Here is a 19,768-nt window from a genome sequence, read left to right as displayed (position 1 = left end):
TATGTTAAGCTTTCTAATCTTCGTAGATTGTGGAAGCATTTTGAAAGCCTTCACCCATGGACCCTCTCACAATACATGACGAATAACGTAGATCTCATGTTCTTGATTATTTTATTTGTTTGATATCTCTGTTTGTTTGTGTTTTTCATCGAACCCTAGACAAATGTTTTTCTAACAACCAGAGTTTTTTGTATTTCCAGAAGACAGCGAACAATCCCCTTTAGTTATTTTATATTGAAAAGTGGCTCCATGAAGCAGTAGGCACCCCCTAAGCTCAAAGATAATGAGACTTCATATGAGTTGGTTGTAGTTTAAGTAGATAAAATAAGACAGAAGAAATCGGGCTTTGTAGTGATAAACCTAGAAATTGGGCTTCATATGAGTTGGTTGTAGTTTACGTGAATAAAATAAGACAGAAGAAATACGAACAGGGCCTTACTGTGAAAGTTTTAAACAGCAAACCAATACCATGGAGTGGAGGGAGCATTATAGCATCTCCAAAAAAAAAAATAGAGAAAAATAAATGCCAACTTAAATTTAGTTTTTCTTCCCATAATATTTAGGAGCTTTTCATGCTCCCTAATTCTTACCCTATCGAGTTTCTCTAACTTCAGATGCCTTACCACTGGCTAGGGGTACAACTAGGGTCGTGTTGGATCGGGATGCATGAGGCCAACCCGAGCCCAACCCGAGATATCATTCCCTCATCCCTAATCCGATTCAACCCAAGCCTTGGGTCGAGGAAGGTCAACCCTAACCCAAAAGGCAGAGGGCACGCCTGGGACATAAAATCCCTATCGACAATCGTTAGGATGAATTTCTCGTAATCGATCCTCTTCACCACGTATGCCCTTGACCCAATATCTATCTCGGGAAGATTCTCTTTGCAGGTGATTTCTAACCCAGGATGGCCGCAATTTTTAGAGCGATTATCAACGAGCAAAGGGTAACTAATGACAAGGTCGGTGCTTCCACAGGTGAAATGTGAAGGATAGCATTGTTCAGATAACCAATTTTCATCTTGGGAAAAATAAATTGAAGCAAAGCATAGGAAGAGAAGTAAAGATTGTAATAGCAACTGATGCATTTCGAGAGACTCCCCAACTGGGATTTTTCGACCGATTTGCAGTAGAGATGGTAAGGTATTTATTAATTTAATGGAAAGAAATGGAAGACTTCAGGAAAGAAAGACTAGTCTTAAAAGTCTATTTTTCTCACGGTATGGATTTTCTACAGACGGTTGGTTTGCAAGCTTCCAAGTAATTGCAGAAACGTTGAGAGTTATTTGGGAAGAACGGGAGGAGATAAAAAACAAGAGATAGAAATGACGGAAAGGCACTGCTGATGGAGGAATTTTTTTGGGGGAGAAGGCCTGAAGTATCAAGCAAGAAGGAGATAATGGATAGGTATGATTGTATGAACTGAAAGTTAGGAGAAAGGATGCTTTTGTCCTTTTCTAATCATTCAATCTTCTCATAATCTCATGCAGGACCAACGGTGACACTCCACCCATCTCTTTACTTGCTCAACGCTTGGATTTGAATAAAATATGCTAGAGAAAGAGTGAGCTGAACGAGAAGGAAGAGAAAGACAACTATGGAAGGGAGAGTTGCAGCCATCCCCAGTTGAAGAAGCTCATGACGAGAAAAACACGATGCTCTTTCTACTTCATTTAACAGAAGAAGAAAAAGCAAAGGCATTTACTGTTGTGTTTTAGTCAATTTTGTTTCTTAGTTGAGATGTCGACCCATGACTTGGACCAAGGGCTCTAGACTTGGCGAATGATGGGAGAAGGTGGCTTGTTTTCATCCATCTGTTTTTCATATTATCAGAACCCCAAAAGAAGTTTCCTCCCTATGACTTTCGCTTTCTCCTTGGACTAGACACACATAACCGTGTGCAACACGCATCAGTTAGGTCCCCCCGTGTAAACAGATCTCAACCTCATCTTTTTGTTTTTGACTGCAAGTTGCTTTTAAAGACAAATGCAAAACCAAGAAAGACTTCTAAATATTGAAGGATGAAGAAAAGACCAATTAGTTTGTCCAGTAGTAATGGTTTCGGGCCAAGGTGAATTGGTGTGGTGGTACTAATTCGTATAGCTTTAGACTATACATATATTTCATCATTGGTAGAGGGGAGACTAATATTATTGAGAAGAGAAGTACTTTACTGTACTTAAAGCGTCGAATACATTGAAGTAAAAAAGGGGCAAATAACATTAACCATGGTAAACTGTTGCTGTATAAATTTAAAAAGGATCGGAATGGAATTACTACTTGTTGGGGACAAAATCGGGCATCAACCGTGTACTGACGGGTGGCTCGGGTCCCACGAAGACCGGTCGAATGCCGCCATGCGGCATGGCAAGACAGGGTCCCCAGCAGGTATCCAAGCACTCAGCCAAAGCACAATACCTTTGCCAAAACGGCATCTCGGCCTGGGCAAGTAGGGGTAAAAGTCATCAATATTTCTCTAGTATCTAGAATCGTTGGATTTCCGACGTACATGATTAAGTTAAGCCATAAGAAATGGACAACCGGCGGCAATTGGAAGACAAGGAAACAAGGCATAGGTTTAAAAGAAGCTTTATTTGCAAACGAGCACCAATTTTGCATCCAGAGATGGAAGGTTTGAAAAGGATTATGAAGTATGGGCCTCCTTTCTTTCAATAATGAAATTACTTTTATATTCTACGAGAGGAATGCTTGCTGCAGATGTACCCCTGCCACTTAATCTCAAAGAAAACGGCGAATCCTTACAAAACCCACAAAATTCAAGGAAATCTCCACCCTTTTACCTATTTTATGGAACAGAAAAGACTTTACATGCAGCAATAAACTGCAATTTGCAATTCAGGGATTCCAGACCTTGCATCCACATCAACATTTCTGGCCTAGATATATCTTAGATAGTCTCCTCATGATGTTATTTGCTTTAGGATACGTAAAGGAAGAAAACAACTAACATGGACATTTAGAACATATATATTTGAAACAAAAACTCGTAACTCTCTTGAAACCTACGAAACTGGATTATTTACTACATCAGGAACATGGGGTCTTCTTCTTCTTCTTCAGGATGAGGTTTGGGCTGGAGATATGCCCAAACCAGGTCTATTTGGGTTTGAAGTTGGCTATGTGGCAATTTTTGTTGAGATTACATAGCAGGACTTTAGGATTTTCACTGTGTCTGAACAGGTTACATCTGGAGCTAGCATTTCTCATTAATAGTATATTACTCATAAGGGGCATTAACAGTACCAAATGCTATGAACAGTCAAATGAGTGGGGACATAATTTTCCAAAATGATCCTTAGAAACTTCAAAATCTAATATTTGTAAGGTGTCTTTAGACATTGCCAATGATGCATGGAAAATAAATGTAATATATTAGGGGATCCAAAATCAGGACACAGCACCCTCAGACCTTGCATGCCAAATCTAAAGAGAACCTTCTCTTAAGATCATTGACATTGTAGAAGTATCGTGAGATGATCTTGTTGGAGATGATAGATATGGCTTTGGTGGCATTTGTATGCTCTCAAGGGTACCTTCTAGCATTTCCACAACTCTATTCATCGAAGGTCGATTTGACGGATCTGTCTGTATGCACCACAAACCCACTAAAATCATTTTCCTTGCAGTTTTCTCTTCTTCGTCTGTTGTAACTCCATGTAGCTGTAGATCACCGTTTAAATCCAGGCGCTTGTATATCCAATGCGGAAAATATATTTCACTGATATTTTCCACTCTGACATCGATGTTCTTTCTCCCTCCTACCATTTCTAGAACCATCATTCCATAGCTATAAACATCAGATTTGTGAGACACTCCTCCAATGTTTCTACAGAATACCTCTGGGGCAGTGTATCCAGCAGTCCCTCGCTGATCCTGCATCGATATAATACTATCTTTTGTTGGGCATAGCTTAGCAAGTCCAAAATCTGAGATTTTAGGACAGAAGTCTTGATCTAGAAGAATGTTATGAGGTTTTATGTCGAAATGCAAAATGCGAGTGATACAACCACGGTGTAAATACTCTAGCCCTCGAGCAATTCCAACCGCAATTTGGTATAATGTTTCCCATCCCAATGGGTCTGTTTTTCTTGGTTTCTCAGTGTAGATGAACTTTTCGAGAGATCCATTCAACATGAACTCATAGATAAGAGCTCTCTTCGAACCCTCAGCACAGAAGCCTAGAAGACTAACAATGTTAACATGGTATGTCCTACCAATGCTTGCAACCTCATTCATGAATTCTTCTCCGTTACCTCTAGACCCTCTCAAGACCTTCACAGCCACTAGATGGCCATCTTTGAGCTTGCCTTTGAAAACACTACCATATCCACCTTGGCCTAGTGTATCTTTGAAGGAACTTGTCATCTTCCTGATATCTGAATAAGAAAATCTTTGTGGAACAAGCGATCCATATTCCTGTATAAATGCCTCCACTTTACAAGCGGTTTTTGTTCTCATCTTACTCAAGAAAAGTTTGTACAATGAGAATTTCCATCTTGATGATAGGCAGAAAAGGAGGCAAACAAGAAGGAAGCTCCCAACTCCTATGGCTACACCTGAAAGAGGAAGAAAGGGAGTTACATAGTGTTAAACCTGAATATACTGCAATGTGCATGGTGCTAACTGCTCTCCTACATTTCCCATGATGCTATGGCTGCAGTACGTTTTGGCGTCCAACATAATTTCTTTCGGGTTCAAATTTTGTGGAGACTTGCAATCTAAACATGCAAACTAAATACACAAATTGGACCCAAAATACAATTAGTTCCACACCCAAACAGGCCTTCGGAATTTTTCAGATTGCAAGTTCAACACACAAGTAGCAGCGGAAAGCAATTAGAGGGGCATGGTATATGATGGTTACTACTGTAATATTCCATAGGGGATTACTAGTGTTATTTTATTTTAACCCCACTTGTGTTTTCTATTCTCTGGTTTTATCTCTCTGCAAATTTGAAGTGCTAGAGTTGCAGCCAAGTACACGCCATCAAGATATCTAGACAATCATTTACAAAACTAAATAAGGGTGGATTACTAAACTCTCATCATGAATTATGTTCCAAAAACTTCAAATTCTTCATATTATTAGCCAAAGAATATAAATTCAACACCGTATTGGAAAAAATCAAGATCATGCTAACATAAAATTTAGCACAGCTGCCCCACATCACCCGATCAATTGGATCACAGTGAATGGCAATGGTGTTGCAAAGTTAAGACCCGACTCGTGGCGGGTGCAGAGGTTTAACTGGCTACTCTACTGCTACCTTTGCAGTTGGGTTCTGTTATCTTGGGTCCAATACGATTGCGAGCTTTCAAGCTATCATCAAAGGTATCCAACCCGCCATAAATAAATTACTGCTTCTTTCGCTTTGGACGGAAAGTTGCACCTTACCACTCAATGTCCTTCTCAAGGGTTACAAAACTCCTCTGAACTATACAACTACTATGATCCAAATTTTTTTTAAATTGACATTTATTATTCCAAAGAGTTCCAAGTAAGGGACAAGTTGTCCCCTAACAGGCTACAACAATACCGCCCCCTACATACTGTAGAATTAGTTTACATATCAGTTATGTGCAACCCATCCTCATTCCCCATTACATTACCCAATAGCCTAACTTCTATCATATCCAACAAAAAGTTCCATAGCCCTTGCCTTTCCTTCACAAGGGCACCTTTCTACACTGTTTTACGACAAATGGGCCTCACCTGCATCAAAAGGACCCGTGGGCCCACCCAAGGGCTGAGGAGAGAAGCCCAGCCCCATTGCGTCAAACCCACTACTACTTTCGATAGACACCCGTCCACGTCTCCTCGGAGAAATCGCTTCTATTAAATTTGAATATTTGTAGGCCCCACTAAGTCACGATACGTGTCCGCTATGCCACACAGACTTCTCCACCTCATTCCAGTTGGCGAGGTGCGATTTCAATTTTCAAAATCCCCGCTCGAAGGCCTAGAGCTATTGTGTGCCCCTAAACGTGCATGATAGCCGCCGTCCAGCTTCTCCAGTGAAAGAACTACAGAAACCATGTTCAACCCTCACGCCCCTCCATCGCATACTCGACTCTGCAGCTCGAAATATCCTCCTCCACAAAATCATAATCACCCGACTTAGGGTCTGTAAACGAAACACACACAGGGATAGAAAGAGGGAAAGGAGAGAGATCTGGCCACCTCCATTGTCGTTTTCTCACCAGATCCGGCCTTGCCGGCCGTGCCACATCCACTCCGGCCACAACCTAGATTAAAACCACACCCCGTTTTTTCTGCCGTCACAACAGATCCTGCGACCCCACCGGATTCCAGCCATCATAGAGCAAAATTCAAATCTCAAAAAACCCCTTGAAATAAGAAGTTATTAACTTATTAAATATAATTAATTTTATTAAATTTATTAAATTTTTATACTATTATAATGTGACCTCCAACATTTTTCTCAGCTGCTAAGTCCCTCAAGGTACTATTAGAAGATTTAGCCTTCCAAATAGACTGTTGTTTACCATTACTCGTAGCCTGAGAGGGATGATTCACTTTTGAGGGAATGGTAGTACACCCTTATGAGAATAAGACACCTTTGAGGGAGCATCAGTGGAAATATGTTGAGAGGAGACCTTCGCTTTGTTAACTCCCGATTTGCCCATCATATTAGCACGTAGGTCATATCCAAGATTTTCATAAAAATATATCTAAAAACAAGTTTATAAAGGGAAGGGCTACAACTAATTGGCGGACATGTACAAGGGTTAGTTGTGACCCGCATGGCTTGTCTGGTTGTCAACTACTACCGCCGACTCAAAGCCTCTATAAAAAAAAGTTGGAGGGTCCTGATGGGGGCCAATGAATTGACGAGGCTAGAGTTGAGCAAGGGCAGTCTAGCTTCCTTTTCTGTAATGTTCTACGTGATTCAATTAATCACAACCATAGGTAAGCATGCCAAAGTAGTTATAACTAAACATCAACATTTTAATTGTCTATAGGTATAGAGGGTACAAGGATCACCTACAAGGTAAGCTTCTCATATGGTAACAAGAATAGGGGTTACTCTTGTACATGTAGGTAATAGTCTATAATATATATGATATGATACATAAGTTGTTATATAATTCTAGAATTTTTAAATCAATCTCAAACTAGGTGTAACCTATTTACACTGTTTAGGATAAGTCCTTATTGGCTTTTGTTATATATCTGATTATCTCAAACTCATCCTGGTAAATTAATATACATATATTCATCCTAATCTCTTGAGGAATCTTGATGGCTTATCACCTAAATGTGATCTGCCACATCCCGCTTAACGGGATTGTTCTTCTTATGCAGGCATATATAGTAGACTATTTTATTTAAAATATTAGTTAATTAAATATTAAAATATCTTATTATTATAGTTCAATGATATGCAGCATCACAAGCTGCAATGTTAAGCAATAACATCTCATAAGTTACACAAATATATCACAATTACTATCACGTATAAATTAGCATATAATCAACATATCCATGTAAAATTCACAAACAAGTAATACTTAAATTGCATAGTGTCTCTCTTTTAGTAAAATTAATTTCTTGGGATTAGGATGGAACATTACATTAGCTCTCGGATGTAAATCATATGTCATGCTTTGTAATCTTTGTAGACAGTGGAAGCATTATGATTTCCTTTGCCCATGGCTCTGTCACAATACATGACGAACCACGTAGATCTCGTGTTCTACAATATTTTACAGGTTTGATTTCTCTATTTGTTTGTTTTACCATCTAACCCTAGATCTATGTTTTTCCATCAACCATATTTTTTAGTATTTCTAGAGTGGTTCAATGAATGAGTTGTTGGCCCCAATTAGATGGATCAATTATGTAGTGTTGTGATCAAAAGATCAAGGCAAGAGAGCCGGGAGATACACGGCCAACGGGCCCGTGTAGAGCTCCACCAAAACACAAATGCAACACCAAAATATAAACAAACTTTTATATATCTCAAAACAACTTACAATAGACTTGGTATTATTTTCCCTTTTCCTTTAAAATCTCTACACTTCTTCTCCCTTGAAGCTTCTCTCTAAGCTTTCCCTTGAAGCTCTTTTAGCTTACAATCTCTACAACAATGACTTCAAAACTCAAGACGCATCTAAAATAGTAATCATTAAACACTTTGTTGTAGTTCCCATGAGTCCTTTAGGTATCCTAAGCAGCATCATAGAAATTCCTCATTGACACTTTGATAATCTAACCTAGATAAGGACTCTAGAAAACATACAATGACTTTTCAATTTTCCACACAAATTAACTACCCTAGAAGTCTATAAAGACTTTCCACAAAACCAACAAATATTGATTTTGACTTACAATTTCCAACACCCTTCCTTAAATCAAAATCCCAAAAAATTAAGAATTTCTAATCTTCATCACTTTGATCATCATATGCGCTTGATGAAATCTTCATCTTCAGCTTTGCAATCTCTTCTTCATGCAACTCGATGTGATTCTTCAAATCTGTCACACGTTCTCTTTCTTCCATTAGATTGTGATGATTGGCTTTGACGAAGACGATAGGGTAGCATTTTGGCAGAATGCCGACTTGTGCTACACTTTCTTCAGCTTCTTTCTTTGTATTTGCCAAAATCCCGAAAAATTGATTTATCCAGTCATGCTTTCCAACTTCAACTGAGGCTCTGAAAATTGGTCTATGGTTCGATCCTTCTATCCAAACACCGTAAACGGGAGGCTTGACATTCAATTTTCAGTAGTACCCTTTAGAAATGCTTTCAACAAATTTTGACAAAACTAGTTTCCATGGTGCTTTTACATAAACAAAAAACATAATAGTTCCCTTCTTGCAGCATGTTCGAAAAAAGAAAATTGTTCTTTTTCCGAACAGTCATCGGGATAATATGAGAAATTCGCTCCCCTTCCCGGGCAGACAAAAGAAGACACTTGTCCTTTCAATCTTGAGAATAAGTGAAGGGTATCGTTCTCAATTCTAACACCAAAATTTTTGCAGCACTCAATAAATGGAAACCCACAAGTAGATATAGAGAAGAGTATCGTTCTCAATTCTAACATAAAACTTCTAAGCAAAACCTCTTCCATAAACATTTAAAATTTGAACCATAATCATCATAAAAACTTTTAAAATTGATCATCCTTGAAACCCAAACACGTGAAGGAAAAATTTGACTTAAAAATTCAGATTTTGAAAAAACATTCCACTTTGACAGACCTTCACTCTTTTGTTAATAACTTTTTGTAGGAAACTCCGATTGACTATTCTTTTTTTTTTTGTTGGAAACTAAACTGAAAAGTCTTTCCATCAGTATATGATAAGCCATATTTTGATAGAAATAAAAATTCCAAAAAAAATCCGAATAAAAGGTGCAGAATTCTTGGATTGGATTTTCAACACAACACAATCTAAGCTCTGATACCACTTGTTAGCCCGAATTAGATGGATCGATTAGGTAGTGTTGTGATCAAAAGAGCAAGGCTAGAAAGCTTGGGAGATACATGGCCAACGGGCCCGTGTATATATCTCAAAACAACTTACATTAGACTTGGAATTCTTTTCCCTTTCCATTAAAATCTCTACCCTTCTTCTCCCTTGAAACTTCTCTCTGAGCTTTCCCTTAAGCTCTTTTAGCTTACAATCTCTACAACAATGACTCCATATATACGTATAGACACAAGACACATCTAAAATAGTAATCATTAAACACTTTTGTTGTAGTTCACATGAGTACTCCTTTAGTTATCCTAAGCAACATCATAGGAATTCCCCATTGACTCTTTAATAATCTAACCAATACATTAAGGACTCTAGAAAACATACAATGACTTTTCAATTTTCCACACATAATAACTAGCCTAGAAATCCACAAAGACTTTCCACGAAACCAACAAATAGTGATTTTGATTCACAATTTCCAACAAGAGTAGGGCGCCCTCTAAAATATTGATGTTGCTCTAACAAAGATAAAGAGACTTCATATGAGTTGGTTGTAGTTTAAGTGAAGAAAACGAGACAATGAAGAAATTGGGTGTTGCTGTGATGTACCTAGAATGGCTTTCTTTGTCATTGTGCTACTTCGGTGGTCTTCAAAATCATGAGAAAGGTAATTAGATAATGAAGATCTATAAAACAAATGTGCAACTCCCTCAAATATCACATTTTTTAAAGATAAAAATGTAAAGTAGATCAACTATTCAATCCACGAGTCCATCTCGTAGTAAGTCCACGACCTCTAAAATATTGATGTTGCTCTAACAAAGATAGAGAGACTTCATATGAGTTGGTTGTAGTTTAAGTGAAGAAAACGAGACAACGAAGAAATTGGGTCTTGCTGTGATGTACCTAGAATGGCTTTCTTTGTCATTGTGCTACTTCGGTGGTCTGCAAAATCATGAGAAAGGTAATTAGATAATGAAGATCTATAAAACAAATGTGCAGCTCCCTCAAATATCACATTTTTTAAAGATAAAAATGTAAAGTAGATCAACTATTCAATCCACGAGTTCGTCTCCTATTAAGTCCAGCACTAACTAGTTGAAAACAAAGAGTAGAATAAAATATAATATAAATGCTTTATTAGATGCATAAAAATATTTTTAGCCCAAGAAGCCACTCTGACGCTCATGTCAGAAATCGATATCACATGTAAAGCCAAGTGACAGAAATAGTAAGTGAGAGGGAGCTTATCTCCTGGGCTTAAGTTGAAGGCAAAGTAATGGCCAGAAAGGATTCCATCATGGTAACTTTGAGCGTGGGGACTTATATAAAGAGGGAGCCTCTACATCGTAGCTTAGTGTGAGCACCACATGGCGTAGTCTCATCGGTCATATCGGAGAGTCCTTTCACCGTCCCTGACAGTATATCAGAAGAGGGGTGGATAGGGACACGAAGGTCAGAAGGTGTGCTACTGGCACGTGCCAGGGTGCTGAGGGAATTCCCGATTTTATCCCCAGCATAGGTCAAAATGCGGACAAAGCAAATCCTAGACGACTTGGCATCACGCCATCGAATACTTGGTTGATGAATCATAATTGGGGAGACTCAGAGGAGTTTTGATTGACTTTCTAAGTAAAATATAGACTCGGACAAGAATGCTGCCAAGGTAAAAGGTGTGGACTCAAGAGAGTCAACGATAATGAAGAGTACTTTTGAAAGAATGATTCATATAGTCTTAGTTGCATGTACTTTTGAATGAAATTAGCGGCTATGTAAGTGTAGAAGTATTGTAGCTAAAGGGTTTAAAGTGATGATAATTTCCCATTTGCAAATACGATTGACTTTAACTAATCATGTTTGGAAATATGAACAGATTTCGGTGGTACCGAAAGAGGTCTAACATCAACATTGTATTCTCTACACTTCTTAAAAAGATATCAAAAGACAACCACAAATGTTAGAAATTAAATCTAGGGCTCCCAGTGTATCATGACAAGCTAATGCAAACCTTTCCTAGCATTTCTACCCTTTTCGTTTCTTTTTTTGAGATTTGCTTCTTATAGAAAAAGACAAACAAAAGGGGTCCAATTTATAGAAACAGGAAGAAGCTTCTTGTATCCCATTATCTCGGCCTGACCCCCCCTGACCCTGATTTGTGGCCCTCAAGGATGCGTGTGGTCACTCATATCGTTTTTCTAGAAAAAAAGGACCTATGGAAAGGAAAACATACGGAAAGAAAAATCTGACCAGAAGCAGAAGAAAAACTACTCACCCCATTGTTCTGCACTTCTGCCTACGTAAAGGCGGGCCCACACGCACCAAGGCGAACGCATGAACACATCTGTCCTTGGTGGTGTGGGCCCACGGAAAGGCACCCAGTCAAGGGTGTTTTCTTTCTGAACTTTCTTCAATGCGTTTGGCAGTAAAATCCCCCATTTCGTAAATGCAGAAAGAAAATGAGGAAGGAAAGCGGAAAACGTACCGAGGGGACAAGTTCCGGGGTAAGCTCCAACCTTGCAAACGCAAAAGAAACCCATGGTGGTGTTATAGCCACAATACCCATGAGAGGCTTCGCAAGCCCCACAACCTGTAAAAGAAGTCCATTTCAACTGAAACCCCTGCTCCAACAAATTGCTGTAATTCCTAAATCCGACCGACTCGTTCCAGGCCGTATTGATCACCGGAACAACCACACTCTCCTCGCAAAACCCACTCCAATCCAAATCCCCAGGAATCAGAGCGATATACGATTGTCGAGTTTCGCTCCTCAGACAGGAAATGGAATATGCGGTTGAGAAAGGTGAAGAAGAACAGTTGAAGAATAAGGTAAAATATAGATCCACCAAGCTGTAGAATGACAACGGCGTCGCTAAGAGTGTGACGTTGTTACGTGCCCTTGGACATGTGCTCTGCCTCAAGTCGATGTCGACGAGGGTGACGGTCTGTTCATTGTAATTAATATCTTCAACGTAGTATTTGTTGTAGTTGAGACTAAGAACAGTTCGTTGATTGTAGCAGGAAAGGCCGAGGTTTGGATAGCCGCAGTATTGATTCAATCCGTCGTTGTACCAGAAAGGGTAGCTGATGTTGACGTTATTGCCGCAGATGAAGGTAGAAGTGCAGTTATGGTATTCGATTGGGAGGCCGCCTGCCGAGGTGAGGATGAGGAGGAGGAGGAGGAGGAGGAGAGGTTGAGACATTGGAAAAGAAGAAGATGGTTTCGATTAGAGCCGGAGAGGGGAGATAAATGGACGCTAGCAAATCCTTCCTCTTAAAAGTCTGAACTTACCTACTACAAAAAAAAAGAAAAAAGTCTAAGCTCATGCTCTTCCATTTGGTTGCTCGGGAGTAGCTCGGAGAGCAGTGGGATATGAAGTCAGTCAAAAGGTGTCAGTCAAAAGGTGTTTTAAGGTGTTTGGTTTCACGGCATATCCTCAAAGAGTAAGAATAAGTACGGGTGTCATTACTAATATGAGGATAGAGGAAAGAAAGTGGGGGAGAGAGAGCATCATTCTCCGGAAAATTCAACCAAAATTCTTAGCTTTTGGAATGACTTACTTTAAGACGGGACATCATCACACAAGTAATTATTACATGGGAGACAACCAAGGGAGTCCAATGCTATTTTAGCCATAGTTGCTAGGTTGGGGAACAGAAGCGTAAAACGGAAACGTGAAACGCTAGAAAAAAGTCAAAGGAGAAACGTGAAACGCGTTTTCTAGAAACTTTTTTCCTCTTTTTATCAATATATTGACCTAATTTTTTACTTGTAACAGCCCACTTTAGAGTATTTATGGCTCCTCTTTTACGCTAGATGGGTTGTCCCAGCAAACTATTGGGGCTAATACTTTATGCAGGTAAGTGATATATTCATCCAATTTTCTTACTTGGAACAGCCCCCTTTAGTGTATTTATGACTCATCTTTTACACTAGATGGGGTTGTCCCCAGTAATTTAATATCTGCTTAAACCATCTTGTCTTTTTTAGTATTTAAAGAGCTATCAAAAGGCATTGCATTTCCCCAAAAAAGGCTCTCAAAAGCCGATTGAAGAAGAAAAGACAGCTGTGCAAATCAAAATATAGTTGTGATGTATTCCCCTTTTGTTTATTGGGGACAGCCCCATCCAACATAAAAAAGGAGCCATAAATACACTAAAAGGGGCTGTTCCAAGTAAAAAATGGGGCGAATATTTTTAATATCTAAAGAACAGTCAAAAGGTTATTACATTTCCCAAAAAAGCTCTCACAGCTCACAAGCCGATTAAAGAAGAAAAAACAGCAAAATATGGCTGTGATGTATAGCCCATTTCGTTTACCAAGGACAGCCCCATCTAGTGTAAAAAATGAGTCATAAATATACTAAACTTTTTTCAACAAAACCCCAACTCTCTCTCTCTCTCTCTCTCTCTCTCTCATTACCGCCGGCTGAGAACTGAAGAAAGAAGAAGGGGGAAATGACCTCTCTCTCTCTCTCTCTCTCTCTCTCTCTCTCTCTCTCCGCCATACGTTTTACATCCATTTCCCAGGAGTTTCCAGCACGTTTCCCATCCGTTTCACGGATTTTTTCCATCGCGTATCGTTTCCTGAACCGCGTTTCCCACTTTGCCCTAACGTTTCCTGCATCTATTATTTTAGCAACCAAACATGAGATGGTATGTCAAATCCAAACAAATTCAGACAGCATTTCAGACTGCTGCTGAGCTTTTGTGCAACCAAACAAAGTAAGGGGCACTGTGAAGAGTGTCTGAGGAATTAGAAAAAGTAGGTGGGAAATGATATTTCCACTAGCCTTTGTATAATTTTCAAAACTTTTGAAAAGAGCGATCGAAATGCTGTTGTATTACGACATGACAAATTAGAAGATTTGTAAAAGTTGGAAAAGGCAATTCTGAAATACTTGTGGAAAGGGTTGCTAGGAAAACGATACTCCGTGCTGTTGCTTTCTATTGTGACATCTGAGGAAGCAACAAAGAAGAGAGTTCGATTCTAAGGAAATGCACAAAAAACAAGGTAAAATAACTAAATCATCTCGCTATTGTCTTTTTTCACTAAACGGGATCCCGTTTTAGAAGTGTTTTCCCTTTGGAATAAAAAGGATGGCCCACACACAGATGTGATGGCATGTGTTCACGCCACCGAATGTGGCAGATGAACATTGAACCTCTTAATTGATGTAGTGTGTCACATAAACACACAATGGATTTGTAACTTTGTAAGTGTGTGAAGAAACAAAAATGAGTTGATTCGACCCGCTAGTAAAATGAGCTGCCTCGCCCTCAACTGGCTAGGCATCTTAAAAGTATGAAAAACTAACCTTGACACTAAGGCCATGTCTAGCTGCCAGGAATTTTTTATTTCATGATAAATCGGTGTATCTAACTGGTGAGAGATGGGTAGGGCAGTAGGAGGGGGAGAGAGATTTGAGGGGGCACGATTGAGAAGGGCCTCAAAAGTGGATAGAAATTAGGAAAAAGTCATTCCAATTTTGACTATAGACTCTATAGTTTTTGTTTCCTGATTTTTTTACCACTCTTCATCACGGAAGACACTAATTTCCTTTTTTTATTCGCTGATTTTTAGGCGCTTCACCCTCATCTATACTTGGAGACACCGATTTATCATGAAAAAAAAAAATCATGGTAGCCAAATGTGCCCTAAACATTAGAGAAATTATATGGTGCCTGATCGGGCATGCTTGTATAAGTGGTACAAGGGAAGCACCACCCTCGATATCTGATCCAACATCAGCATCTTAAAAACTATGCTATTGTTGGATCAAATAGCAAGGGCAATGCCCTCTTACACGAGCGAGCATGCCCGATCTGGCACCATATAAAATCTCCAAAACATAAAACCTAAAAGTTTATATGAAAGGTTGTAAGTTAGAGTATCAAATTATAAAAGTATGAAACGCTTATGCAATAGTTGTTTAAGCAACTTATTATTTAAGTTTCCTAGAGTTCCTATCTATGTATGCATAAGGAAAGATGTTTGAAATAAAAATCGTTAATTGATATAGTACATCGAGCCATTTCTTGAAATTTCTCTTCTAAAAATCATAATGTAACACATGTCACTCTTCTCCTAATCCATCACTTTTTCTCTTGAGAAAACCCTAGAGAGAGAGATTTTGAGAAGAAAAGCTTGTAGGGGAGGATTTTTAGTAAAGAAAGCCTAGTTTAAGGTAAGATTATTCATTTTTGATCATTAATAATAGTGCTTAATGATGAATTTGGTAGAGATCTATAAAGATCAGTAATATAAAGATGAGATCTTCGATGTGTGACCCTTCTTTCATCGTCAGATTCGAATTTGATGGGTTCCGGCAATTCTTTTTGGATTCATGAGGATCTTTGATTTGTAAAAATTCCCATGAATGATTGTTTGGGGTCGCCTTGATGAAGAAGAAGATTAATATTGAATACATAAACTTTAACGTGATGTTTAGTGATGAAAACTAAGGGTTCTAACCGATTTTTAGAATCCAATTTTCAACTTGATTTTGGGGCTTGTTTTGGGTTCTGATTGACCCTAAAAGGCGTATTAAATACTCATTTAATATCAATACAATTGATTGGTGTCGGATTGACAATATTTTGTGCATCTCACTTTCGTAGGAAAGATTAATTGACTTTGTATTTGGAAGTACCTTATCTCTATACTAGGTTAATGAAATCATGATGTTTTACATCCCATGTTGCTGTGTTTTCGTGATTACGTTCAAATGTTGTATTTTGATATTATTCATGAAATCATGTTCTAGAAGAAATCATATTTCTTGGCATATTGTTTTATGAAAATTGGATCAAGCATGTGTTCATGTTCTTGTGTTGGAAAGTTGTTGTTTTGGTTATATTTGATAATATTGTTGGCTCCATGGAAATCGATTTGGCCTTTGTGTGGTGGGTTGACCATGCGTATTATTAGGATAGTCGCGTGCTTGGAAAATTTGCGTGGTACCTTTGATATCGTTACCTACTAGTGGGGCTTGACACTAGTACGTGGTCATGTAGAATCAATTGAATTGCTCAAATTTTGAGATAGTTCCTGTGGTGCCTTCAGCATCGTTACCAGTCGGTTGGGGTTGTGGAACTGGCCGTGACCACATTAGACCGATCAACACTTATTTAATGGTGTTGTGGCACTGATCGTAGTGAAGCCTAAGTGATACAATTGGCCGACGTAGGATTTGGTGCATGCTGCATCATGGTTAACTTGCCGTTTGAAAAAAAAGTGTTTTGTTGTTCTTTCCATGATACATATTTTGGAATATGATTATGTTGAGAATATATTGTTTTATATCATGTTTGGATCATGTTTTACTTGCATGCTTTGATCCACCTGTCATAGTGATTTGGTTACTTGTTGGGCGTTCACTCAATCCAATATATCTATATTTTTTCAGATCATGAGGAATAGATGTGGTGTATAGTGCGGGATTTGGGGCGAGCGTGGCATAGATAAAGGATTAGCTCATATTCATTTTATTTAGACTTTAGCATGAACAATTTATTAGTTATCTCATCTATTGTTGGACCCAGTTAATTAGAATTATTTATGGTGAATGATGGAAGACTTTATGCTATTTAATTGAATAAAGTACCTTTAGTTTTCTCCATGTATTTGTTTTATGATACAGTTATTGATGTGGAACTACTCTATGCGAGTGAGCCATGGGTGCACGACATTGTCATGAGGACCCAGACCGGGCATGACAGTTTAGTGGTGTCAGAGCATAGGTTTAAGACCCTATAGGCTAGCAGGATTAGCCGAAACATTAGGATTAAACACGTGAGATGAGAGTTGGGTAGAACTAGGCAATGAACACCTAGGATTTACACGGTGGACTTGTGTGTGTTGGGGACGCCCAGTTGACGCATGATTTAACTGTGTTGTAAATGAACCACATGATGGACTCACGTGAATCGGGGACACCTGGTTCGACATGTGGGTGAGTGATGTTGGTAGAAGACAAGTAAGCTCCTAATTTGTTTCTTGTTTTCATTTCCAGGTTAAACTTGATTGGAGCACTTAATCGTTCTCCTCTATTCTTTCTGATGGTAAGTATTATAATTTAAGACTATCTTTTTATGCTATAGTTTATAAGATTATTAAATCATTGATTTGGTTAATTATAAGATGGTGGAGGTTGGGACCTATAGTAGCATGTGTGTTGGGGGTGGAGGTGGAGGTGGGTACTTGTAGTAGTATGTGTGTTGGCGTGGGAGGTGAAGGTGAGGACTTATAGTAGAATGTGTGTCAGGGGGTGGTGGTGGGGATGGGGAGTTGTATTTTTCATGTGTGTGTTGGTGTTTATTTTCTTGTTTTGGTTAATGATAAGATGGTCGAGGTTGGGACTTGTAGTAGTATGTGTGTGTTCGGTGTGGTGGTGGAGGTGGAGGTTGAGGTAGGTACTTATAATAGTATATGTATGCTGGGGGTGGGGTGGGGGTGGGGGTGGAGGTGGAGGTGAGTACTTTTAGTAGTATGTGTTTGTTGGGGGTGGAGGTGGGGACTTGCAGTAGTATGGGTGTTGGGCGTGGCGGCGTGTTAAGGGTAAAATCGTAACTCGCCCTCAGGATAATGACACGTGTCGCCTAATCATCCAACGGCTCATGCAACATCACAACTTTCTCCGGATAACAAACTCCACGATCTGGCCTACCACGTCACCACAACCGTTAAGACTCAGGCCTCACGAGCACGTGCGTGAATCATCTCCTTCCAGCTAAGACATACGTGGTGTATGGTCATAATGACCTCCTGGCCAATGCCGGGGGACACGTAAGAATTACCGAGATAGGGAAACTTTGGTTTCGGAAAGCGTTCCTCACCAAAACCCGAAATTTCAAAATTTCAGGCAAAATCCACGAAACCAAGTAAAATAATATTTCATTTCATAGAAATTTTCGGCTGAAATTTCGGGAAAGTACTAAATAATTAAGAAAATCTAGATTTTTGGGTGAAATTCCTTAATATTGTAACGTTTTGGTATCTACAATTTTTGTTTTGTGGTTGACTAAAACCCGAAATTTTGGATTTCGGTGGAAATTTAAAACCTTGGTTCCCAAATTCCTATGTGTATCATACAAACCTCCCCAACAAAGATCACCAATTTAAGTTGGTGTAAATGGCATAAGCAAGGCATACCTGCTGAGAGCAGCCCATAACACCCGTCAAGATGCGGGCCCGTCTTTGCAAAAACAGGGGATTGCAGTAGGATCTGTTGGGTCATAACCACAGCACCCTCCAGACTTGACACATTCGTTACACCGCAGATCACCTGCATTCCAAGTCACATTAAAACCCTCCGCCAAGACATCAACCAGACTCCCTGAATCTTCCACCACGCAATCCACAGCCGTTCTCAACATTGGAATGACACTAAGTCTTCAATTTCTGAACAAGTTCGCAATTTCGAGCGGGACGGTTGCCACCGTATAGTAAGCGTAGTTGTCATTGCTCGAAAAGCATGTAACCGATCTAAATCCCTCTGGATTACCATTTTGAATTGTGCTTAGTACAAGGTGACATTGAGACTTCCCGGGCTATATTGAAAGAGAGAGAAATCGAGGGTGGTGTTATCAGATGGCAGAGGGCAGGACTTCCCTATCAGATCCCTATCTACAAGTGTTAGGACCCGGTTCTCATAATCGATCCTCTTCACCTCGTATGTCTCGGACTCGATTTTCGTGACAAGGGTATCGACGTCACAAGTGAGGTTGTAGCCTGGGTAGCTGCAATTGATGGATCGGCCATCGACCCAAAAGGGATAACTAATTTGGCAGAGTGCTCCACAGTTGAATTGGGTAGGTGCGGATCCTGTGTGGCGTTGGTCGTCTCGGGACAACAAAGTTTGTAGCATGAAGAAGAGAGGAGGGAGAAGAAGAGGAGGTGTGATGGTAGAAGTTGTTGATTGAATTGGAACCACCCCATGAATGGTTATCCCTGTTCTGCTCTGTCTGTGCGATGCCAGAGGAGATGGGATTGCAGAGAGATACAGCGAGAGGGAGGGAGGAATGGGTACCAGTAAGAGATTCAAATAACTAGTTAAGAAAGTTGAACACAGAGAGGCGGCTCTGAATTTGTCAAACTGAATATTGGACTCAAATTTACGATTGATTTTGAGTCTACTAATCAGTTTTGAAGTCACTATCAGTACCCAAAGTCCATAACAAACAGGGCCTTAGTGAGAACTGTTCGGGTGAAAATCGGCATCCAATCAAGCCCAGACATGTGGCGGAGGAGCCAAGGAAAGAAGGTCATTTCACAACCATTAAACACCCTAAAATACCCCT

At 39.5% G+C, this 19,768-nt stretch overlaps 1 protein-coding gene across 3 annotated transcripts; it reads right to left on the bottom strand.

Annotated features, from left to right (window-relative positions):
* Nucleotides 1-2,390: 2,390 nt before the first annotated feature.
* Nucleotides 2,391-19,760, bottom strand: LOC143884764 (PR5-like receptor kinase). 3 transcript variants are annotated; one of them, XM_077388533.1, is made up of 3 exons: nucleotides 18,621-19,760; nucleotides 10,376-10,414; nucleotides 2,391-4,576 (listed from the first exon to the last, which is right to left on the bottom strand). In XM_077388533.1, exons 1-3 carry the CDS (start codon nucleotides 18,757-18,759, stop codon nucleotides 3,444-3,446), a joined length of 1,311 nt encoding a protein of 436 aa, XP_077244648.1. In that variant the 5' UTR covers nucleotides 18,760-19,760; the 3' UTR covers nucleotides 2,391-3,443. The 3 variants fall into 3 exon arrangements, with proteins under 3 accessions (XP_077244648.1, XP_077244647.1, XP_077244646.1); XM_077388532.1 differs by lacking the exon at nucleotides 18,621-19,760 and adding an exon at nucleotides 11,952-12,895 and having other exon boundaries at nucleotides 2,393-4,576; XM_077388531.1 differs by lacking the exons at nucleotides 10,376-10,414; nucleotides 18,621-19,760 and adding exons at nucleotides 10,079-10,117; nucleotides 11,952-12,894 and having other exon boundaries at nucleotides 2,393-4,576.
* Nucleotides 19,761-19,768: the final 8 nt, after the last annotated feature.

This window comes from Tasmannia lanceolata, unplaced genomic scaffold, assembly GCF_043159265.1.
Source record: "Tasmannia lanceolata isolate RefF3 unplaced genomic scaffold, GAP_Taslan_0.1 ptg000008l, whole genome shotgun sequence".
Lineage (NCBI taxonomy): Eukaryota > Viridiplantae > Streptophyta > Magnoliopsida > Canellales > Winteraceae > Tasmannia > Tasmannia lanceolata.
This window is presented reverse-complemented; position numbering and strand designations above follow the sequence as displayed.